Raw genomic sequence first — 25,371 nt, 5'->3', positions numbered from 1 at the left:
CTTGACTTTGGCGATGTCATTTACAAAATAGCCTCCAACACTCTACTCAGCAAATTGGATGCAGTCTATCACAGTGGCATCCCCTTTGTCACCAAAGCCCCATATACTACCTACCACTGCGACCTGTATGCTCTCGTTGGCTGGCCTTCACTTCATATTCGTTGCCAAATCCACTGGCTCCAGGTCATCTATAAGTCTTTGCTCGGTAAAGCCCCGCCTTATCTCAGCTCACTGGTCACCATGGTAGCACCCACCCGTAGCACACGCTCCAGCAGGTATATTTCACTGGTCACCCCCAAAGCCAATTCATCCTTCCAGTTCTCTGCTGCCAATGACTGGAACGAACTGCAAAAATCACTGAAGCTGGAGACTCATATCTCCCTCACTAGCTTTAAGCATCAGCTGTTAGAGCAGCTCACAGATCACTGCACCTGTACATAGCCCATCCAACTACCTCATCCCCATACTGTTATTTATTTATTTTGCTCCTTTGAACCCCAGTATCTCTACTTGCACATTCATCACTCCAGCGTTTAATTGCTATATTGTAATTATTTCCCCACTATGGCCTATTTATTGCCTTACCTCTCTTATCCTACCTCATTTGCACACACTGTATATATACTTTTTTCTATTGTATTATTGACTGTATGTTTGTTTATTCCATGTGTAACTCTGTGTTGTTGTTTGTGTCGCACTGCTTTGCTTTATCTTGGTCGCAGTTGTAAATGAGAACTTGTTCGCAACTGGCATACCTAGTTAAATAAAGGTGAAATAAAATTATAGTCTAGAAACTAAAGCTTTGGTTGTCTTTCTCTCAGGCTTCCATGTCTTCTCCCTGGACCTCCTCAATGTCCACCACTTGAACATCAGACTCTGAGGCCTCATCTTCACTGTCACTTTCCAACCTTGTTGAGTATGGCTCATTGTCAGCCTCAAAAGGCCTCAAATTTGCCCGGATGGCCACCAATTTTTCAACCCTTGTATTGGTCAGCCTGTTGCGTGCTTTGGTGTGTGTGTTCCCAAACAAGGACCAGTTGCGATCTGAGGTGGTTGATGTTGGTGGGATTTGGAGGATGATGCAGGCAACAGGGGAAAGAAACTCAGATCCACAAAGTCCCTTCCACGAGGTGGCTGGTGAGATATGTTGGCAAGACTGCCATATTGTATCTCCATCCCAAAGCCCTTGCTTGGAAGTGTACTTCGCCAGACTGCCAAGAACATTGCCCTCATCCAGGCCAAGGTGGCGAGACCCAGTAGTGATGACACCATATGCCTTGTTAATCTCTGCACCAGACAGGATGCTCTTGCCAGCATACTTGGGGTCCAACATGTACACTGCAGCATGCATGGCCTTCAGGCAGAAATCTTCACACTTTTTGATGTATTTCAGAACTGCAGTTTCCACTGCTTGGAGCAACAGTGAAGTGGGCAGGGCAGTACAGATTTCTTATCTTATATCTGCAAGCAGAGTCTGAACATCAGACAGGATGGTATTGTCTCCCTCAATCCGTGCAATGGCTACTGCTATTGGTTTCAGGAGTTTCAGGCTGCTTACCACTCTCTCCCAAAATACATCATCCAGGAGGATCCTCTGATGGGGCTGTCCATATCGGCAGACTGTGATATGGCCATTTCTTGGAGAGACTCCTTCCCCTCCAGGTGACTGTCAAACATGATGACAACATTACCCCAAAGGGTGTTGCTGGGCAGCTTCAATGTGGTGCTCTTATTCTTCTCAATTTGCTTGGTGAGGTAGATTGCTGCTATAACTTGATGACCCTTCACATACCTAACCATTTCCTTGGCTCTCTTGTAGAGTGTATCCATTGTTTTCAGTGCCATGATGTCCTTGATGAGCAGATTCAATGCATGAGCAGCAAAGCCAATGGGTGTGATGTGAGGGTAAGACTCCTCCACTTTAGACCAAGCAGCCTTCATGTTCGCAGCATTGTCTGTCACAAGTGCAAATACCTTCTGTGGTCCAAGATCATTGATGCAATGTTGAGAACAGTGTGTCTGTTGTCCCTTGTGTCTGTGCTCTTGCATTATACTAGTTGAAGGGTGGAGATGTAGTTAATTATTTCTTGCCCACGAACATTCGACCACCCATCAATACAGTCTGCTTTCTCTATGATTTGCTTAACCTTCACTTGAACTCTGTTGAACTCTGGATCCAGCAAATTAGTAGATGAAGCATGTCTGGAGGGTGTGTACTGGGTGTATACTGGGCAAAGAATATTCAGAAATCTCTTCCAATACACATGGCCTGTGAGCATCAGAGGTGAACCAGTTGCATACACAGCTCGAGCAAGACATTCATCAGCATCTCTCCAACTATGTTCCTCCATTGAGTCAAAGGTACCAGCCAAAAGTTTGGACACACCCACTCATCCAAGGGTTTTTCTTTATTTTTTACAATTTTCTATATTGTAGAACAATGGTGAAGACATCAAACCAATGAAATTACACATATGGAATCATGTAGTAACCAAAAAAGTGTTAAACAAATCATTTAAAAAATGATTTTAGATTCTTCAAAGTAGCCACCCTTTGCCTTGATGGCAGCTTTGCACACTCTTGGCATTCTCTCAATCAACTTCATGAGGAATGCTTTTACAACAGTCTTGAAGTCGTCCCCACATATGCTAAGCACTTGTTAGCTGCTTTTCCTTCACTCTGCGGTCCAACTCATCCCAAGCCATCTCAATTGTGTTGAGGTCGGGTGATTGTGGAGGCAAGGTCATCTGATGTAGCACTCCATCACTCTCCTTCTTGGTCAAATAGCCCTTACACAGCCTGGGTGTGCGTTTGGGGTCATTGTCCTGTTGAAAAACAAACTATAGTCCCGCTACACGCAAATCAGATGGGATGGCGTATCGCTGCAGAATGCTGTGGTAGCCATGTTGGTTAAGTATGCCTTGAATTCTAAATAAATCACCAACAGTGTCACCAGAAAAGCACCCACACCCCATCACACCACCTCCTCCATGCTTCACGGTGGGAACCACACATCATCATCTGTTCCCCTACTCTGCGTCTCACAGACATGGTGGTTGGAACCAAAAATCTCAAATTTGGATTCATCAGACCAAAGGACAGATTTCCGCCAGTCTACTGTTCATTGCTCGTGTTTCTTGGCCCAAGCATGTCTCTTATTGGTGTCCTTCAGTATTGGTTTCGTTGCAGCAATTCGACCATGAAGGCCTGATTCACGCAGTCTCTTCTGAATAGTTGATGTTAAGATGTGTCTGTTACTTGAACTCTGTGAAGCATTTATTTGGGCTGCAATCTGAGGTGCAGTTAATGCTAATGAACTTATCCTCTGCACCAGAGGTAACTCTGGGTCTTCCTTACCTGTGGCGGTCCTCATGAGAGCCAGTTTCATCATAGCGCTTGATGGTTTTCGCGACTGCACTTGAAGAAACTTTCAAAGTTCTTGAAATGGTCCGCAATGACTGACCTTCATGTCGTAAAGTAATGATGGACTGTCGTTTCTCTTTGTTTATTTGAGTTGTTCTTGCCATAATTTGGACTTGGTCTTTTACCAAATAGGGCTATCTTCTATATACCACCCCTACCTTGTCACAACACAACTGATTGTCTCAAACAAAAGGAAAGAAATTCCACAAATGAACTTTGTTTTTAATATATATATATTTGTATAATTTGTATGCTTTATTGGATAGAGACAGTAGGAAAGACAGAGGAGAGAGTGTGCTGAAATTTGCAGTGGGCAGGATTCCAAGCCATGCTGCAGCGGTATCTGTGCATCGGAGGCTGTGGCTTAGACCACTAGACCACCCTAGGCTACCACAAATTAACTTTTAACAGGGCACACCTGTTAATGTCATGCCTGCCCCCGTTCCCCCTCCCTGGCGCTCAAGGCGCCATGCTCCCCAGCATTACGCACACCTGCCTTCCCTAATTCCCTCCTTAATTGTTGTTTGTCGTTGTTTACCCGTGTGCTGACGCTGTTCCTGTCTCGATACCTGTCTGTTCCTGAATAAATGTTGACTCCCCGTACCTGCTTCTCATCTCCAGCATCGTTTATTACAGTTAATTGAAATTCCTGCCAGGTGACTACCTCATGAAGCTGCTTGAGAGAATGCCAAGAGTGTGCAAAGCTGTGATCAATACAAGGGTTGGCTACTTTGAAGAATATCAAATATATTTAGATTACTTTAACACTTTTTTGGTTACTACATGATTGTTATTTGTGAGTGTTATTTCATAGTGTTGATGTTTTCACTATTATTCTACAATGTAGAAAATAGTAAAAAATAAAGAAAAACCCTTTAAACTTTTGACTGGTACTTTACAGGCAAAGTGACTATGCATAGATAATAAACAGTGAGTAGCAGTAGTAGCAGGGGGAGTCAATGCAAATAGTCCAGGTAGCCATTTGATTAATTGTTCAGCAGTCTAATGGCTTGGGGGTAGAAGCTGTTAAGGAGCCTTTTGGACCTAGATTTGGCACTCTGGTACCACTTGCTGTGCTGTAGCAGAGAGAACAGTCTATGACTTGGGTGGCTGGAGTTTTTGAAAAAATGTTGGGCCTTCCTCTGACACCGCGTAGTATAGAGGTCATGGATGGCACTACCCTCTGTACCCTCTGTGTCACCTCACGGCCGGATGCCGCGCAGTTGCCATACCAGGCGGTGATGCAAGCAGTCAGGATGCTCTTGATGGTGCAGCTGTATAACTTTTTGAGGATCTGGAGACCCATGCCAAATCTTTTCAGTCTCTTGAGGGGGAATAGGAGTTGTCATGCCCTCTTAACAACTGTCCTGGTGTGTTTGAACCATGATAGTTCGTTGGTGATGTGGACACCAAGGAACTTGAAGCTCTCGACCCGCTCTACTGTAGCCCCGTCAATGTGAATGGGGGCGAGTTCGGCCCTCCTTTTCCTGTAGTCCACGATCAGCTCCTTTGTCTTGCTCACATTGAGGGAGAGGTTGTTGTCCTGGCACCACACAGCCAGGTATCTGACCTCCTCCCTATAGGCCAATCCTTTCTTTGGATTGGTGGACATTATTGTAATCCTTTTTTCAATATTCGATGAGGGTTGTTGATGTCAACCGCCTGTATTCAATAGAGAGAGATGCTATCCTACTAGCCTTATGCCATGAATATGCATAGCCATCTCGAGACAACTCCGATATAAAGTGTTTTTTCTCAAAGTTGCCGGGATGTCACGTGTCCTACTTATATCAGTACACTTGTAACAATTTATGCATTAACGTCACCTGCTGGAGGGAGACAGATTTTCCGCCAAGTTGGGCCTCTTTCTTCCACTGTCTTTCTGGGTTGACTCTCTCAGGCAGGATGAAAACGACAACATCGACCATGATCCTTTACTAGTTACGGCCACTTCCACCATGATCCTTTACTAGTTAAGGCCACTTCCACCATGATCCTTTACTAGTTACGGCCACTTCCACCATGATCCTTTACTAGTTACGGCCACTTCCACCATGATCCTTTACTAGATAAGACCACTTCCACCATGATCCTTTACTAGTTACGGCCACTTCCACCATGATCCTTTACTAGTTACGGCCACTTCCACCATGATCCTTTACTAGTTAAGGCCACTTCCACCATGATCCTTTACTAGTTAAGGCCACTTCCACCATGATCCTTAGCGATGTTTTGGTGCCATTCAGAACCATTCAGCAATATGGCACGCTTCAAATTCAAATACTTCCGGCTTCATTCACCATCAGGAGTTTTCCATAGGAATACATGGATGACGTCAGCCCTATCACTCTACTGGTTTTAATGTCTATGCATAGAAGCTAGTGATGACCGAGTTCCCTCCCCACCACTGGATTGTCACCAACGATGATATATATGAATGGACAAAGCCATCAATCACATGACACCATTCATTCCTATGTGAAGACTCATTGAAGCCAAATTAAGTTGGTTAAGATGGCGTCTTGAGGACACATAACATCACAGAGTTTCTAAACCCAGAGGCGCAACATCACGAGACTTCCAGGAAAGCTTGCAAAACAGACTAAGCAGACCAGGTCTGAGAAGTTAATAAGATGCATTTGAAATCATTCCTTGGTTGTTAGTTCTGTTGAACTAACAACCTCGTGAAAGTGACAAACTGACAGTTTTTCATTTTCGCCAAAAAACACCTTTATATGGAAGGAGTGCATTTGATTTGATGGCTTGCACATGTGCAGTTCAGCACGAGACGACCTTTTGATGTATACAAACCCTGGATTGCTGATGCTATGTATGTCTTTTATTGAACCTTTATTCGACTTTTAATATTGTTAAGTATTTAATATTTAATATACTCCCAAGTAGGAGCAATCCTCCATAGTAATGAATGGAATTCTACGCTATTTCAATTAAATCAGGGATGGGCAACTGGCAGCCTGCGGGTGTTTTTTCGTTTTTTTGTTGTTGGGGGAACTCAGTCGGGTCTCAACTTACTTTCAGAATAATGGAATACACAAGGTGTATTTTTTTTATTATAATTTGATTTTAAGCCTCCGAAATGTTTGTGTCATCATCGCAAATCAACTGCATTACACTTAAAAAACACTTAAACTTCAACCAGTAAAATGGCTCTTTGGCTAGCTTTTGCTACTGCCTATATCAATGATCGTTAGTATTCTAATTAACAACTGCTCCATCAAAATAGTTATTTTGAAAAGATCACAACCAAATATAATCTTAGGTACTGTTCATGAATGAAAACATCATTGTAAGAATATGAGAACCACAAAAAGTTATATTTAGAAATAATAAAAATGTAAACCTAGCCTTTGTTGAATGGGTGCAGATGGTGATGGCTTTCTTACTGCCGCGCGCATCTATGCGTAATGTCAGTGTGTCGTGTACTGGAAAAGGGTATTTTGGGTTAGTTAGTTAGTTAGTTAGTTAGTAGGGTAATGAGTAGTGGTTCCATTTTCCCATGTTGTATCACAAAGTGTAATGGCTCTATATACTACTGTTCAGTTGGGGGCAGTAATGCAACATATTGGATGCCAACCGCGGTTAAACCCCACTGAAGAAGAACATGCGCATTTTGAGCTACTCCGGGAAGTGACGTTACAGGCTAGCTCAGTGCTGCCACCTCTCATTGTCTAACTCAAATTGAAGGTCGACTGGGGTACTGCATGCTGCCATTAGCACCTAAATTATCCTTTTAACTTCTGTATGTGATTTTTTAAATCATCGTTTGAAGGACATACATCTGGTGTATTAGAAGCAACTATTGGTACCATGATTTCTCTTATAAACATGTTGTTCTTTACACGAAGTTTGCCATTTTCCATTCACTATAACGGGGATCATGTTTGCCGCTAACAATGCCTGCAGTACCGCGGTCGACCGTGAACTTCCATGGCTTCAATGACATGGGGGGCAGTCGTTCTCTCCTGCCTCGCCAGAAAGCCCCTAGCTTTACGTAGGAAGCGCAGTTGTTCTCGCGAGATTCAAACCTACCCAGCTCGCTAGTGCAAGATGGAGAAGTGAAATTTACACGCATCTAAGGTAAGCAACTATCTGCATATCTTCGTTAACATTGGGCTCTAGTATGATGAATTTTTGAAATTAGGAGTCTTTAAAAACGGTTCATATTGTTTTCATAGTGCTAAGCAGGGGTCTGAAATGCGCGTCGTTTTAGGCTAAAATACGGACATTCTGCTGTGTGAACCGCCATTATTAATTTAGCCATGGACCATGCATACATAGTCCCACCAGAGTTTTCTCTTTGGTCCCACTGAGTGAAAAACCACTGTGGCAAAAATAATTTGAATAAACTCTGTCGTTGCGGTGCGCTATACACGCACTACAAACACACTGCAGCTTGCGTGTTTTCTGAAAAGCTAGCTAACCTAGCTTGCTATGTTTCCTGCATTTTGTGTAGGGTAAAGGCATTTTGCAAGAGGCAGATGCCCTTTGCTTTGAGATTTACAATGAGTTAGTCGATTAACCATGTAAACACGAACCTCAGCGGCAGAGAATCAGATATCCCGTTACAACTAACTACTACTCGTCGAGGAGCTAGTCGAGATTGCGGATGAAAGTTTAGCAGAAAACCGACACCAATGTAAAGAGGCTAGCGAGTTACTAGGCTAGCTAGCGCTGGACATCACATTATGCCGGTATTTTGATTGACAGGTCGTTTGTTTTACGAGGAGATCCTAGAAATGGTATTCAGAACTGAGCAGAACAGCCACCACACATTCAGTTATTACTAGTAAGTAGAGGTTGATTTAGGTCAGATCAGCCCATTGGATTTGAAATAACATTTTATATTGTTGACATTGTATGAATAGTCAGTAACATTTGAGTTTTTCATATTTGATTATTAATAAGCCCAGTCTTTTTTACATTTCTCATGAGCCTTTAGATTGAGATTTCATCCAGTTTCACAAACTGCCTTACAATATTCCATTTGCTTTTCCATTTTGTTTTTTAAACCTTTATTTAACTAGGCAAGTCACTTATTTACAATGATGGCCTAGGAACAGTGGGTTAACTGCTTTGTTCAGGGGCAGAAAGAAAGATTTTTACCTTGTCAGCTCGGGGATTCTATCTAGCAACCTTTTGGCCCAATGCTCTAACCACTAGCAACCACCTGCCGCCCCATCCATGACAGTTCCCTCATATCCTTCAGCTTTATTTTATTTATTTATTTCACCTTTATTTAACCAGGTAAGCTTCATTCGAATAGGTAGGCCAACCATTGTCTTAGTTGTTTTTTGTTCAGCTATAGGTTTGGTATGTCCCCTTAGGAGCCCAGCTGTCTAAAAAAACAAACATTTTGCTCAATAGATGTACTTGTTTTTAGGCTCTCAGATTGTTTTAGGAGACCAGACAAAACAATGCTAAGGAGGAGGAAATGATGGTGACACTAGTGAACCAAAGCAGTTTCTGGTATGTACCAACTACTGGTAGTATTGTAAACTACTATAATTTACAATAAGTATTAATCTCTTCTAACAAAGTTGTCGTTCTTCTGTCATCATTTTATTATGCTATTTATCTAACTAAAATAATTAGGGGATGAACTTGAGAATATTGTATACTTACATGTTTCATTTGACTTTGAATTGTAGCTAAAAAGCATTGTGGCCATCAGAAAGCTATTTGAATAGCGATGCAGTTTAATTGATGTCAGACAAACAGCAGCAGATCGAGATTCTTCCAGTGATTTGCTTTTATGTATTCCACTGTCTTCGAGAGACCATTGTTTGCCCTCTGACATCCTCATGTCACATAGTGTGGTTATCCTTCTTGCTGCAGGGCTCTAAGGAGGCTTTCACACAAAATTGTTGAGTTCATTTACCACTTTTAGTTTGGTTAGTGTTCACACCAGTCGAAACTATCTGCACTCCGAAGCGCACTAAACAACGCACCATGGTTCTCTCAAAAAGGGTGGTCACAGTCCGATTCCATTTGTGCAGTGATGCGGTTCGCGCCAGGTGAGAAAGCAGTCTGGACCAAACACAGGAAAATAACCAGAGGCGAGCTATATTATTGGTTGTTTGACTGCGATTGTTTGAAATGGATACATCATCGTAATTTCATATCCTGGGGATTTTGGCTACTGAATATAGCCTTTTCACTTCAGTTAGAGCAGCTATTATGCTATTTCCTGTTATTATTGGAAGGCCAAATTAATATGAAGCTTGGGGTGCAAGTGATGCTTAATTTCATGATAATCATAATTGGATTTAACGTGAGCATTTTGTGCAAAATAAACTAATTACTAGCATAAACACATGATTTTGTTTAGGCCTTTTAGCTTGTTTGACATTTTGCAATGTGAAACCAACCAGACCAAATTGTGGGGGGAAAATACAATGTAACAAATAATCTAACTCTGATTTGAACTATAGCTCAGAATTATGTGTGAAAACGCCCTATGGTTGAGGCCAGACTGTATGTGGAGAATGGACAACATTTAGAATCGATGTATTTTGGTCCGTGTGTGACGTATAAAATGCCCTCTTTACTAATTGGCTGAAGGGGGGGGGGGAATACATTCTTGGCCAATACTAATAATAGGCCAAGAATGCATATAGAGGAAAATGCATATAGAGGAAACCACTGAAATTGTAAGGATATGGACTGATCATCTCAGCTGCGGCTCCCATTGTGAAAGCATTTGAATTCACGAATACAGATCAAATTAACGGGCCAGTCTGGCCTCACCTTAATGCTGCAATTGCTTTGGCAAATAGAAGAGAACCCAACCGTTTTTATTGCGTTCATCTAATACATTTTACTAGATTGGAGATGTATACATAGACAGACAGGATTTCCTGTCAAAATGCCAAAAGTATGTTTGCTCACCTGCTGATGTTTTACATTTATGAAGTGTTGCTTTCTAAACGATAGTGGAGATGAGCTCTGTCTGCGTTGGTACCTTCAGTTTATTCAGAGGATAATGTTACTCTAGTTACAGGGTGGGTGGATGGTGACTTGTGTTACTAGAAGATCTATAGATTCAACTCTTATGATAAAGACAATATATGCACAATTTGGTTGCTGAGATTTTGTGGTTGCTGGATAGGGGCTTAATAAAATGTGTGTCAGTACTCTATAAAAGGCCATAGAGGGTGTTTTGATAGTTACTGTTTTCAGAAAGTAATACTTGATGTGGGGGAAAATAATCTCCACCCCAAAGTATTTTTTTAGTGCTGAGTAACACACAGGAATTCAAATCCTAAATGTTTCTGCTGTTACAATGGAAAACATTGAGATATTTGTATTTAACTTTTGTACAGAAACTTGCAGCAGATATTCCCACACAAAAATATGAACATGTTTTAGAGGGATGGAGAAATTAACGCCCATCTCCTATCACAGGTACTAACTAGCTACGCAAATTTGATGAACTAAAACTGAAATACACCACCAACTCGCTGTCACGTTAGGTCCGTATGGGGGAATGATTCAGCTGGTTATTAAACGTTTCGGCTAGCTAACCAACCAACCGGCTAGCCAGCGCGGTAAGTGAGAGCGTCTTTTTATCCACTTCAAGCATAATATTTTGGGAGGAGGTATGGTGAAACATAAACGACTGATTCGTTCACGTCTGGTCGGGTGTGACTGTTGCCAGCCAGCTAGCGAGTTGTGTGAACGGTTTGTGTATTGGTACGGATGCAGGGCAGGAGAGGACAGGCTTCTTGTGAGGCCTACTGCAGCCGGGCGCTAGATTTAACGGCGTGTTAAACCGTTTGAGGAATGAGGAAAATACTCGCGGTAGCGGCGGTTGAATCTCTCAACTTGTCATTGCTAGGATTAGCATAGCTTGTTAATTTGCTAGCTAGTTTACCACACATTTCGTTAGATACGTCTTATTTGCTATTGCCTCGAGTATTAGATGTGTGTTGACATCCTCAAAAGCAATATTGATTGAAATAGCTAGTTAGCTAGCTGGGTGACAGTGGGGAACTGGCTAACTAGCTGCTAACTAACCTCCTACCCGGACATTTGGGGTTAACGAGAATTGACTCTTGTTCTTTCGATGAGGTATGCAATACATATGTATTATTACAGTTTAGCGAACTAACCGACTTTTTTATCCATTAGCCAGTTAGCCCCGTTAGCTAGTGAACTCTCCCCCTTTTTTATTAGCTAGCTAATAATTTCCTTACTGCAGTAGCTAGCCTGCTGCAGGCAACTGTTAGCTAGCTAACATTACTAACTACCATTCGGTTGATGCTCTTTTCGTGTATGCTTTATTTGATAACGCCAGCTTTGTTTTGGATAGGAACATGCTTGTCTGGTCTTAGACTAGCTAGCTAATTTGGTTACGTTGAGTATGACCGTGGTATGTAGAGAACGTCAATGTTAGCTAGATAGCTAACGTTAGTTGGCCGTATACTCACGTTGTTGAATGTAGTAACTTTGCTAACGTTAGTTAGCCAATTGCGACGTTCTTAGATTCTACGGTCTATTGGCGAACATTCATTGAAGTGTAAATGCTTTTAAAGCACTTTTCTTGACAGGTTACGGTAACGTGTGATATTTTTGACTAGTTCTATTCGGGAATCTTTCAGCTATATTCAGTTATGTTGTAATGTAGATTAATATAGCTAATATATTAGTTAGCTTGTTCATCAAGGGATTGTATCAGCAAGGTTTTCAAATGCTTGGAACCAGCTGAGCAAACCCCCCGAATCCAGTCAATTGCAAACAGGTTGAGGGTAGCTGGCAACAATAGTCTTTCTGATTTGTCTGGGGTTTGTCGTGAACCAAGCCTTAGAGAGATAATGTGATAATGACCCATGTTTGATAGTAAGTTGCTCAGAGATATACTGGTGGAAATGTGCCATGTTTCTCAACATTGTATTGATTGGAACTGTGTGGATGCGCAACTGTCCTTAGGCCTATACTTTTGCACCGACACTTGGCTGTCTTGCTCAGAAGCTGTGTCCAGACTGTTACCTAATTGTATAGGCTACATGATTTGAATCTGCACCACTGAGCAAATAGATTTTCCTAGCTAGGCCCTCCTTGGTTGTTCTGTCTGTGTTCGAGTTAAGAAAAATACATTTTCAAACCAGGACCATCCAAAAAATCTGCATTTTAAACCATTTCACCTGTGTTTTTATAACACAGAAAATAATTTTTTGCAACACATTCGGCATAAAATAGCTTGATTTTCACAAGATGACAACAGAAGTGCAATGCTATTTGGCTAGCAGCCACACATATTTCTGTTTATCATAAAAAAATAATGCAGTCAGCTATATTTCCTAATGTTTTGCTTGAATTGAATCTTGCATTTCACTTGAGGCTACACCAAGAAAAGCACCACAGAAAGGTAGCTAGACATCAGCTGTCTGCTGATAGATCTCATCCGATTGAAGTGCAACTGAAGTGTCAAATTAGTCTTCTGCAGAGCAGAAATTACAATAAGAAGCGTTACAGATACGTGTTTACAAAATGTAGCAAGATGTTTCTTATGCATTATCTTTTTTCCTCATGGACAAACACAGAATTCTGCATTAACACGACCCCTGGTTGGACAAGAGAAACCCATTTTTCATGGGAGGCATGTTTTTTTGATTAGGGCCTAATATCTAAATGTGTAAGTTAGGGTTAGACAAGTTTATTTTAAACTTCTCACTATTCTCTCCCTTACAAGTGTTGAAAGGCTTGTATGGAAATTAGTGCCTTGACACAGGATAAAACATTCATAATGCCTTTATCTTTATAGTGTGAATGACTGTCTTTCTCCTGTTTTAGGCATTGTGAATGAAACATGCTGTTAAGTGGGTATTGCCAAATTACTTAACTGTAAGTGACACTTGTATATTTTTTTTCTTCTCAAAAATACCCCATTGCATAAGCTCCATTTCAGTCTGAAATGAATTAAACTTACCATCTACTATTTAACTTCTCATTTGTTGTTGATAGACTAGATGTAAGGCCTACATTTGCAACTAATAACAGCACAATTTCCATGGAAACACACATGCATTTTAATCTATTATGTTCTGCATTCCAACAGGCGCATCAGATAGAAGCTATTGACAATGAAGGTTGACAGAAGCAAGTTAAAGAAAACCCCCACTGAAGCTGTGAGTATGCATCTCAATGTTGTCTCTGTCTGTAGTCCCTGTTGGCCTGCACTCTACATCCTTTACAGTCTCCCCCTCCTCTCTTCCTCACAGCCTGCGGACTGCAGGACGCTCATAGAGAAGCTTAAGGGATGCCGCGACGAGCAACTGCTGTTGGAGCTGCAGCACATCAAGACCTGGAATATTGGCAAGGTGAGCAGGAGGGAGAGGCACTTTACAAATGATTTGTTAATGTGATGTTCATTCTTTGTATTAGATCACCATTTCATTCATAGGCATTACTTTACCTGATCGGGTAAGTGTATAGAAATGTTTCAGATTTCTCAGAACCAATTTAAGGAACGTTTCAGGTTTCTCTGAACCGTTTTAAGCTTCCTCCTCGATTTAATATTAGGCGTTTAGTCCAGTACCAGGCTTAATCTGGGTCTGGGAAACAAGCACTGTATTATACTGACATGACCCTGAATTGGCGTCACCGGGGATATATCCTCGTTCACCTGGGCTGTAGAACAAACTATCCTCTGACATGTAACAGCTATATTCATGACCTTTCTATCTGTAAAGTTCCACAACGTTTGTCTGCTGAGCGTGACCCAGGTGTTGATGCTGAATCAGCAGAATGTTAGCTCTATCTAAAGTTATTTCTTGAGTCCTCACCTGCTCCTATCTTCTCCAGTGTGAGCTGTACCACTGGGTGGACCTGCTGGACCGTTTGATGGGATCCTGTGTGACGCGGGCCAGACGGTGGAAAACATGTCCTGGCTGCTGGTGTGTGACCGGCCGGACAACGGGCAGCTCAAAGCCCTGCTGTTGGCCGTGCTCAACTTCACCGCCCTGCTCATCGAGTACAGTTTCTCCAGGCACCTTTACAGCTCTATAGAGGTAGGAGTAGGACCACTCTCCAGTTGACACAATGACCAGGGACAGTAGGACCACTCTCCAGTTGACACAATGACCAGGGACAGTAGGACCACTCTCCAGTTGACACAATGACCAGGGACAGTAGGACCACTCTCCAGTTGACACAATGACCAGGGACAGTAGGACCACTCTCCAGTTGACACAATGACCAGGGACAGTAGGACCACTCTCCAGTTGACACAATGACCAGGGACAGTAGGACCACTCTCCAGTTGACACAATGACCAGGGACAGTAGGACCACTCTCCAGTTGACACAATGACCAGGGACAGTAGGACCACTCTCCAGTTGACACAGTGACCAGGGACAGTAGGACCACTCTCCAGTTGACACGGTGACCAGGGACAGTAGGACCACTCTCCAGTTGACACAATGACCAGGGACAGTAGGACCACTCTCCAGTTGACACAATGACCAGGGACAGTAGGACCACTCTCCAGTTGACACAATGACCAGGGACAGTAGGACCACTCTTCAGTTGACACAATGACCAGGGTCATGTTTAGTAGAGCATACTGAATATTAAACTGTGGACCACTTCTTATTGGACAAGTTCATGTTCAGGCTGCCTCCCCTTTTCACTTCCTTTAAACATTTTCTCCCTTCTGACACAACCCATTTGTTCACAATGACGTGCTTTCCTCTTCTGTTGGTTGGGTGAAGTGGGCCTCCCTGCTTAGCTTTGTTGGGACCCACTTGCCTAAAATAGTTTCACCTCTTGGTTTAAATTGACAGTTTTCCTGCCAGAGTGTGTTGCTTTGGGGGCCTTAGTAAAATAATCCAGGAAACACATTGCAATAACGTGTCCTGAGTAAAGGTTAAATTAATAAACTGGTTCTTCCTCTCTGGGTGATGCACCTGTCACAAACCTAGGTGGAATGAGCCAAACAGTCTTTCACTTTCTCTCCTCACAGCACTTGACCACCCTGTTAGCGTCATGTGACATGCAGGTGGTGCTGTCTGTACTGAACCTCCTGTACGTGTTCAGTAAACGCTCCAACTACATCACCAGACTGGGCTCTGACAAGAGGACCCCTCTGCTGGCACGCCTCCAACATCTGGCTGAGGTACCGTACAGGTGGCAGAATGAGAACATGTTATCAGATATCCTGATGAAGACATGCTTGTTGATGCTTTTTTTCTGCATGTCCATGTTAAACCGACTAAACGTTGATAATGAGTGACATAGCCGTTTGTTTTTGGCTTTCAGTCTTACAGGTTTTCAACATGCAAGCCACAGCTTATTTTGATGTTAGCACTTGGTGTTTTATTTCAAAACCAACTGGCCAACCGCATAGAGCAGTAGAGTAAAAATTATTCTCTGTTAATGTATTTGCCTTGATATTTAGCCTAGGTAATGAAGCGATTTGGATAGGTGGTCTGATGTGTGACGTTATCCCTGTAGAGTTGGGGAGGGAAGGAGAATGGCTTCGGTCTGGCCGAGTGCTGCAGGGACCTGCCTATGACGGTGAGACTGAACCTTTATCATTGTCACAATCTGTAAAGGCTTGCGGTCTCCAGACAATCAGCTCATTTGCTTTGTAATGATTACATTTCCCATTATGACTGTCAAATGATACTGATGATGTTAGTTTCTATCACCCCCCACGACTCACCTATCCTCTGTTTGCATCCTTCACCCGTCTCTTTCCCCCTCCATCTCTTCTCTTGGCATCCCCCATCCCTGTAATGGTGACCTGAGCAGAAGTACCCTCCCAGTGCCACCACACTGCACTTTGAGTTCTATGCTGAACCTGGCCCTGAGGTCAAAGTGGAGAGGAAGGTAAATACTGACACATTTCCTTGTACTCTACCAGAAAACAAAAATTAGTGGGCGACTAATGCATGTCCCTGGTCTTTAGTAAGGCATGTCTTGTTATGAGTGGATTTATTGACCATTTGTGAACTTTCTCTCTGCCTGACAGACCAGCAGTAACACATTACATTACATTCACATCGAACAGCTCGACAAGGTAAGGAACAAATGTCTATTTTCTCAGAGCATTTCATGATTTTAAACGAAGACAGAAGTAAATTTACCTTTTTTATTTGTTTAGGACTTCGCTGCTTTTCTTACATTGATCCTACATTCATATTAAAGAAACCAACCTATCCCCCAGGCCAAATTCAGATGTTCCTGATATTCTATGTTGTCTTTCCAGATCTCTGAGAGTCCCAGTGAGATCATGGAGTCACTTACGGTGATGTATAACATCCCTAAAGACAAGCAGACACTGCTGTTCACACACATCAGACTGGCCCATGGCTTCTCCAACCACAAGAAGAGACTGCAGGCCGTGCAGGCCAGGCTCCACGCCATCTCTATACTGGGTAAGGGGGAGGGAGGGAGTGTGTGCTGCCTCAATATAGTTCAAAAGAGGTTATAATTGATTGGATTTATGTAGAGCTTTATCTAGACTCAGACCATCATTCACTGCCAATGACATGGTGCTTTTCTACATCCACCATTACAAGTTCTATGTTCAGTCGGTAATCAGTGCTTATGTCTCTGAGATGTTTACCTGTGTGTCCGAATTGTCTGTCTGATGCGTCAAATCCAATTTCCCCTCTGGGGATTAATGCAGTCAATTCATTTCATCCATTACATGTCGATCACTCTTTGAAATGAGTTTGCGTGGTAGCTAATTGTATTGTGGGGTTCTTTCCCTCCACAGTGTACTCCAATGCACTCCAGGAGTCGGCCAACAGTATTCTCTACAACGGCTTGATAGAGGAGCTGGTAGATGTGCTACAGATTACAGACAAACAGCTTGTGGTAAGAAATTACATTCTTTCTCCTTTCCACTCTATCCTGCTGTCCTCTGCCCCTAATGGGTTGGTGGGTCTGTGTCACATACCAATAGTAGGTGTGAAATTGGAGCCAATATTGTGACTGCAATCATGTCATATTATAGACTAGTATCAGATGTCACTGGATTGTAGTTAATGTAACTAATACAAGACCGTGATCATTACAATATGATTGCAATGTGGTTTGTGGTCAGATTTGACAATACAATCATGATTGTCTTTGCATTGTATATGTACCTAAAGAGTTTCCACAGTCATGGACAGTCCTGGAAATAATGATATCTTGAAAGTCCAGGAAAACATACATTTTGGCCTATATGTAATCCTCTATGCAGTTCTATAGTTTCATGAATACCCTGTCTCTTTCCTCAGGACATAAAGGCAGCGTCTTTACGCACCTTAACATCCATAGTGCACCTGGAGAGGACGCCCAAGCTGTCCAACATCATCGACTGCACCGGCACAGCCTCCTACCACGGCTTCCTGCCTGTGCTGGTGCGCAACTGCATACAGGCCATGATCGGTGAGTGGTCTAGCTGAGTGGTCTATCGATTTGAACTTGGACTGATTTTGATGCCAGTCCAATGAGAACACAAGCCTTTACATTTTAGCCATTTATCAGACACTCTTATCCAGAGCCACTTAGTTAGATAGGTGCAAACAATGGAGTAACACATCTTCAGAGTTGGTGTTATGGTCGGATATGACTGTTGTACTAAGTTCTGAAGAGAAACTCTTAAGAACTATTCTTCAAGACATGATGGGTATTTTGGTCTCCTGTCACTATGCCTGTCTGTGTGACTGAGTAGAATCCAGTGGAGGCTGATGGACCCAGCTCTAGGAAGCAAGGCTGCCTAAACAAATGGGCAACTGCACTGAAAGGCCTGCAACAAAAATAATTAATTGAGGTGACCGTTGAACAGAGTTCAATATCCCTGACTGTGCCTCTAACCTGCGGTGGGTGTTTGTCTCCTCAGACCCTCTGATGGAGCCGTACCCGCACCAGTTTGCCACTGCTTTGTTCTCCTTCCTCTACCACCTGGCCAGCTACGACGCTGGGGGGGAGGCCCTGGTCTCCTGTGGGATGATGGAAGCCCTGCTCAAGGTAAATAAACACACTGTCACCTCTGACCTGGCATCTACTCACCCTTTTTTATTCTGCTAAGCCGGCCTGGTTTCACTATGTACGTATGCTGCGCAGGTGTCTGACAATTTGAATGATCTGTTGATCGCCCACAGAGTGTGTATGTCCAGTCCAGCATACTCACTTGCTCTGCATAAAGGCAGATCTAAATATATCCTTCCTGCTTATCGTCCCCATAGGTACGCCAATTAAGCCCCCTTCTGCTCTAAAAGGCTCCATGTAGAGGAGCTTAATTGTTTTCTAAGACAAGAATAGGCTTGGTCTGGGAGTCTGATCCATAGTGTTTGTATGCGCACAGTCTCAGCTCCCTCTCCCCTCCCTTACTCCCTTCCTCTGTAGGTGATCAAGTTCCTGGGGGACGAGCAGGACCAGATCACGTTTGTCACGCGTGCAGTTCGAGTGGTGGACCTCATTACCAACCTGGACATGGCAGCCTTCCAGTCACATACCGGCCTTACCATCTTCATCAGCAGGCTGGAGGTAGGGTCCTTTACACACACATACCCCTAACACACCTACCATTCTAGATACAGGGCAGGCTCCTCTGCCTATCTCTGTTGCCCCCAGCCAAAACGCTTTTATTAGTTTAAATTGACATGTTGGTGCCAGAGGGCTTTGAAGTGGCTTTTGGGGGCCATTGTGACCCACTTGGGAAATAATAAATGTGTTGCATAAATAACCTGAGTGGGTGACGACGCACCTCACTGCCTGGGACCTGACGCAGCACTCTAGGGGCTCTGTACTCGGCTCAGTCTCTGCTGGAACACCCATGTGCCAAAGTCCTGAACTCTTTCCCTCTCTCTCGCTCCCTCATTGTTCTTTCTTTCCCTCCCTCCCTCCCCCCCTTTCACTCTCTGTCTCTCTGTGCAGCATGAGGTGGACCTGTCTAGAAAAGAGTGTCCTTTTGTCATCAAGCCAAAGATCCATAGACCCAACTCTACCGTGGAATCTGAGGACATGGACACGGACGTGGATGGCCAGTCAGAAAGCTGTAGGCTCCTTTTTATTTTCTATTGTCCATCAGCGGTTCAGTACATTGGGCTATAGGCCTACATTTAGTTGAAGAGACCATATGAATTGATCAACATGGTTATAAGGTGTTAGTCTAAAATTGGTACCATGTTTTGGTCAGTCAATATAGATCCATTTGATTGACTTTTGTTGAGGGTTAAACGGTATGTGGAGGTACTGTCCAGTAATTGTTCTATAATAGTTAGCTAGCTATATGTTGTGTTACGGTCATTACCTGCAAACTAATCAATTCCCAAAACTAGAATGTAAGAAGTTAAATAGCCTTGCCTTTGTTATGGGTGATAATATAGATCCAGTGTTTGCTGTTGTGGTGTGGCTGGGGTCGTATGGCGTTGTGGCTGGGTGTGGTGGTGTTATACTTGAGATCTAAAAAGAACTGGAGACTGCGTCCAGGATGTCCGACTGTTGTTTTCAAGGTAATCTACTCAGGTTCGCGGAACGCTGATTCATGGACTATATCGTGCTTAAATCTGGTTTATATGGACCAACATGATATGCGCACAAGGAGCAGCGATGACATCATCCAAAAACATGGCAGACACCGGATGAATATAAACTCAGCAACAACAAAAAAACGTCCCTTTTTCAGGACCCTGTCTTTCAAAGATCATTTGTAAAAATCCAAATAACTTCACCTATCTTCATTGTAAAGGGTTTAAACACGGTTTCCCATGCATGTTCAATGAACCATAAACAATTAATGCACATGCACTTGTGGGAACGGTCGTTAAGACACTAACAGCTTACAGACGGTAGGCAATTAAGGTCACAGTTATGAAAACTTAGGACACTAAAAGAGGCCTTTCTACTGACTATGAAAAACACCAAAAGAAAGATGCCCAGGGTCCCTGCTCATCTGTGTGAACGTGCCTTAGGCATGCTGCAAGGAAGCATGGGGACTGCAGATGTGGCCACGGCAATAAATTGTAATGTCCGTACTGTGAGACGCCTAAGACAGGGAGACAGGACGGACAGCTGATCGTCCTCGCCGTGGCAGGCCACAGGATCGGTACATCTGAACATCACACCTGAGGTACAGGATGGCGACAACAACTGCCCGAGTTAGACCAGGAACGCGCAGTCCCTCCATCAGTGCGCAGACTCTCCGCAATAGACTGAGAGAAGCTGGACTGAGGGCAGACGGCCTGTTGTAAGGCAGGTCCTCACGAGACATCACCAGCAACAACGTTGCTCTTGGGCACAAACTCACTGTTGCTGGACCAGACAGGACAGGCAAAAAGTGCTCTTCGCTTACGAGTCTCATCAGCGGTCATGGTCGGATTCACGTTTATCGTCGAAGGAATAAGCGTTACACAGAGGCCTGTACTCTGGAGCGGGATCGAGGTGGAGGGTCTGTCATGGTCTTGGGCGCTGTGTCACAACATCATCGGACTGAGCTTGTTGTCATTGCAGGCAATCTCAACGCTGTGCGTTACAGGGAAGGCATCCTCCTCCCTCATGTGGTACCCTTCCTGCAGGCTCATCCTGACATGACCCTCCAACATGACAATGCAACCAGCCATACTGCTCGTTCCGTGCATGATTTCCTGCAAGGCAGGAATGTCAGTGTTCTGCCATGGCCAGCGAAGAGCCCGAATCTCAATCCCATTGAGCACGTCTGGGACCTGTTGGATCGGAGGGTGAGGTCTAGGGCTATTCCCCCCAGAAATGTCTGGGAACTTGCAGGTGCCTTTGTGGAAGAGTGGGGTAACATCTCACAGCAAGAACTGGCTAATCTGATGCAGTCCATAAGGAGGAGATGCACTGCAGTACTTAATGCAGCTGGTGGCCACACCAAATACTGACAGTTACTTTTGTGTTAGTCACATGTCTGTGGAACTTGTTCAGTTTGTCTCAGTTGTTGAATCTTATGTTCATACAAATATTTACACGTGAAGTTGGCTGAAAATAAACGCAGTTGACAGTGAGGACGTTTCTTTTGTTGTTAATAATTTTTTCAGTGCTGAATAAGAAAAAAATCGGCCTCAGCGACAATTATTAGAGTAATTTAATAGATGTTTTGTGCACAAAGGTGATGCCTATGTCTTTTCAGTAATTTTTCTATCTGACTTATCTATGGAAATGGTCTTTCTGGGCCGGGCGGCAGTATAAATATACGGATGTAGATTTGATCAGTCATGCTTATCGGTCTATAGGTTCATTTGCATAATTTTGTGGAATTATGGTCATGCATTTTATCACGCCCACTGCATACATGAATATCCTATCGGACAGAGCCAGAGTAACTCCTCACTGGAGTGAAACGTGCTTTTGTAAGCCCTGTCATTGAGCAACCTATAACTATTCTAAATGCAATTGCCTTTGATGGCCATGATTGAAAAGGAAAAATATTTCTCAACTCGTAATTAAAGTGTGCCTCCCATTTGCCATACGAGTACATAGCCTGCCTACCGTTGACTATAGCCTGTCAGCGCATCACCCACCACTTTGCAATGTTAGCTTGAGGCAGGAATTGTCTGAAAGCTTTACTTCAAATAATGACACAGGTCAACCAGCATTTCTCTCCTGTTCTGTTGGTTATCATATCAACTTTCTTTCGCTGTCCAGAAGCCCAGGGCACAATCCTAGTCATGTTAGCAACCAATCCTAGTCATGTTAGCAACCAATCCAAGTCCACCTCTGTCACATCTGCTCACATTAGGTTTAGAAAAAAAGTTTTTTCCCATGGGATTCCGTTGTTTGATTGCCTTAGCTGCTCCATTACCGAAGTTACAGTCAAAATGCTATAGCCTATAATTGAGCACGTACGACGATTGGCCTGCTATCGTTACATGTTTTCAATAAGCTCTTGAAGAAAAATGCCCGGTCTTTCTATGTATAGTATCATAGAGGGAGAGGCGAACTAAGAGCTTTCACTCTCACCAAAATCTGTCCAAAACAAGCCCAGTGTGTTTCTGTCGCCTGCCTTCCAAAACAAGCCCAGTGTGTTTCTGTCGCCTGCCTTCCAAAACAAGCCAGTGTGTTTCTACATCGCCTGCCTTCCAAAACAAGCCCAGTGTGTTTCTGTCGCCTGCCTTCCAAAACAAGCCCAGTGTGTTTCTACATCGCCTGCCTTCCAAAACAAGCCCAGTGTGTTTCTACATCGCCTGCCTTCCAAAACAAGCCCAGTGTGTTTCTACATCGCCTGCCTTCCAAAACAAGCCCAGTGTGTTTCTGTCGCCTGCCTTCCAAAACAAGCCCAGTGTGTTTCTGTCGCCTGCCTTCCAAAACAAGCCCAGTGTGTTTGTCGCCTGCCTTCCAAAACAAGCCCAGTGTGTTTCTGTCGCCTGCCTTCCAAAACAAGCCCAGTGTGTTTCTACATCGCCTGCCTTCCAAAACAAGCCGTGTGTTTCTACATCGCCTGCCTTCCAAAACAAGCCGTGTGTTTCTGTCGCCTGCCTTCCAAAACAAGCCCAGTGTGTTTCTGTCGCCTGCCTTCCAAAACAAGCCCAGTGTGTTTCTATATCCCCTGCCTTCCAAAACAAGCCCAGTGTGTTTCTGTCGCCTGCCTTCCAAAACAAGCCCAGTGTGTTTCTGTCGCCTGCCTTCCAAAACAAGCCCAGTGTGTTTCTACATCGCCTGCCTTCCAAAACAAGCCCAGTGTGTTTCTGTCGCCTGCCTTCCAAAACAAGCCCAGTGTGTTTCTGTCGCCTGCCTTCCAAAACAAGCCCAGTGTGTTTCTGTCGCCTGCCTTCCAAAACAAGCCCAGTGTGTTTGTCGCCTGCCTTCCAAAACAAGCCCAGTGTGTTTCTGTCGCCTGCCTTCCAAAACAAGCCCAGTGTGTTTCTACATCGCCTGCCTTCCAAAACAAGCCGTGTGTTTCTGTCGCCTGCCTTCCAAAACAAGCCCAGTGTGTTTCTATATCGCCTGCCTTCCAAAACAAGCCCAGTGTGTTTCTGTCGCCTGCCTTCCAAAACAAGCCCAGTGTGTTTCTGTCGCCTGCCTTCCAAAACAAGCCCAGTGTGTTTCTACATCGCCTGCCTTCCAAAACAAGCCCAGTGTGTTTCTGTCGCCTGCCTTCCAAAACAAGCCCAGTGTGTTTCTGTCGCCTGCCTTCCAAAACAAGCCCAGTGTGTTTCTGTCGCCTGCCTTCCAAAACAAGCCCAGTGTGTTTCTGTCGCCCGCCTTCCAAAACAAGCCCAGTGTGTTTCTGTCGCCCGCCTTCCAAAATAAGCCCAGTGTGTTTCTACATCGCCTGCCTTCCAAAACAAGCCCAGTGTGTTTCTGTCGCCTGCCTTCCAGCCTTGGGATGACTACCATTTTTAGGGCGGGGAGAAATAAGAATCTCATTATATACAGATCTCTGATAGTATTTTCTGTTGGTCACGTCATTTGACTGTTTATACATATTTTTATACATACAGTTTGTTAACCGGTTAATGAGGGTCAGTTGGTTGACAGCAAAATTGACTGTAATGTACATCCCTATGCAGTACCGAGGCAAAATTGTCGAAGCAGTTGAAACCATGCTTCTAGACTGGAACCCTGACCCCTTGGGTGTGGTGGCTGTGGTGTGGATGTTGGCTGTGTCTTGGTGACTGTTGGCTGTGTTGTGGTGTGGATGTTGGCTGTGGTGTGGATGTTGGCTGCGTTGTGGCAACGGTGGGGTGGTGGTGTGGCTGTTAGCTGTGTTGTGGTTGCTAAAACTGTGTCCTCTTAAGTGTCAGAAGAGAGGATGGAGAGCAGCCCTGGTCCCTCAACGTCCTCTGGCTCCAGACCTGAGACAGACCACCGAGCGCAGAGCAGCCCTGGTCCCTCAACGTCCTCTGGCTCCAGACCTGAGACAGACCACCGAGCGCAGAGCAGCACTGGTCCCTCAACGTCCTCTGGCTCCAGACCTGAGACAGACCACCGAGCGCAGAGCAGCACTGGTCCCTCAACGTCCTCTGGCTCCAGACCTGAGACAGACCACCGAGCGCAGAGCAGCACTGCCAGCATGCCCCGCACAGGTACACACTCACATAGCAACGCACATAAACAAACATTCTCAGCTTAGACTATCACACGCTCAGTCAAACACACACAGGTACACACTCACATAGCAACGCACATAAACAAACATTCTCAGCTTAGACTATCACACGCTCAGTCAAACACACACAGGCGCTCACACTCCTATGTGTTCCATCTCCCATTACGTTCTCTCCCTCCAGGCCTGCAGTGTATTCCCCAGAGAGCAGCTCTGCTGAAGTCAATGCTAAACTTCTTGAAGAAAGCCATCCAGGACCCTGCCTTCTCTGATGGCATCCGTCACGGTGAGTGAGCTTTGATAACCACACTCTAAAAAGCATGAACAATGGAGATACGCAAAACTTAAGCTATCTGAGGGGAACTGGTCTTATATGATCAGATGGGTTAAGGTTGTAATGCTTATAATAGGTACTGGGGCTTCAACAAAACATGATGGGAAAATGTTGAATGAATTCCCCCTGGACGTAGCCCGACTAACCTCCTGGTCTCTGTATGGCCTCTCTTCTCCAGTCATGGACGGGTCTTTGCCTACCTCACTCAAGCACATCATCAGTAATGCAGAGTACTATGGACCTTCCCTTTTCCTACTGGGTGAGTACTCGAGTCACACAACATGCTTCAGAGGAATCTACCATGACTTGCATTATAATGTGTAGTATGTTTACTAATATCACTTGATCATTGAGAAAGTTCTGTGAAGTCCATCAAAGCATACATTATGCCATGTTGATTTTAAACATATTTATCTCGTTTCCCCTCCCTCCCCCTTCCACAGCGACGGAGGTGGTGACGGTGTTTGTGTTCCAGGAGCCATCTCTGCTCTCCTCCCTGCAGGATAATGGCTTGACTGACGTCATGCTGCATGCCCTGCTAATCAAAGACGTGAGTCCCACAGCACTCATCTCCTCTCGGCTCACCCTG

General features: G+C 44.1%; 1 protein-coding gene across 1 annotated transcript in view; it reads left to right on the top strand.

Moving 5' to 3' along the window:
* The first annotated feature begins 7,419 nt into the window (after nt 1-7,419).
* The window catches only part of LOC115132507 (E3 ubiquitin-protein ligase HUWE1-like), an 82,745-nt gene continuing 64,793 nt past the window's right edge, over nt 7,420-25,371 (top strand). Inside the window, 21 exon segments of the mRNA XM_065020871.1 lie at nt 7,420-7,521; nt 8,825-8,910; nt 13,237-13,287; nt 13,502-13,571; nt 13,665-13,763; nt 14,248-14,278; nt 14,281-14,453; nt 15,407-15,559; nt 15,898-15,960; nt 16,198-16,275; nt 16,418-16,465; nt 16,655-16,823; nt 17,168-17,268; nt 17,676-17,826; nt 18,281-18,408; nt 18,787-18,927; nt 19,318-19,438; nt 24,141-24,428; nt 24,633-24,734; nt 24,961-25,041; nt 25,226-25,332. Coding sequence (XP_064876943.1) covers nt 13,527-13,571; nt 13,665-13,763; nt 14,248-14,278; nt 14,281-14,453; nt 15,407-15,559; nt 15,898-15,960; nt 16,198-16,275; nt 16,418-16,465; nt 16,655-16,823; nt 17,168-17,268; nt 17,676-17,826; nt 18,281-18,408; nt 18,787-18,927; nt 19,318-19,438; nt 24,141-24,428; nt 24,633-24,734; nt 24,961-25,041; nt 25,226-25,332 — 2,079 coding nt within the window. The 5' untranslated portion in view covers nt 7,420-7,521; nt 8,825-8,910; nt 13,237-13,287; nt 13,502-13,526.

This window comes from Oncorhynchus nerka, linkage group LG7 (genome assembly GCF_034236695.1).
Source record: "Oncorhynchus nerka isolate Pitt River linkage group LG7, Oner_Uvic_2.0, whole genome shotgun sequence".
Taxonomy (NCBI): Eukaryota; Metazoa; Chordata; class Actinopteri; order Salmoniformes; family Salmonidae; genus Oncorhynchus; species Oncorhynchus nerka.
The sequence above is the reverse complement of the archived record's forward strand: the minus strand, read 5'-3'. Positions and strand labels throughout refer to the sequence as shown.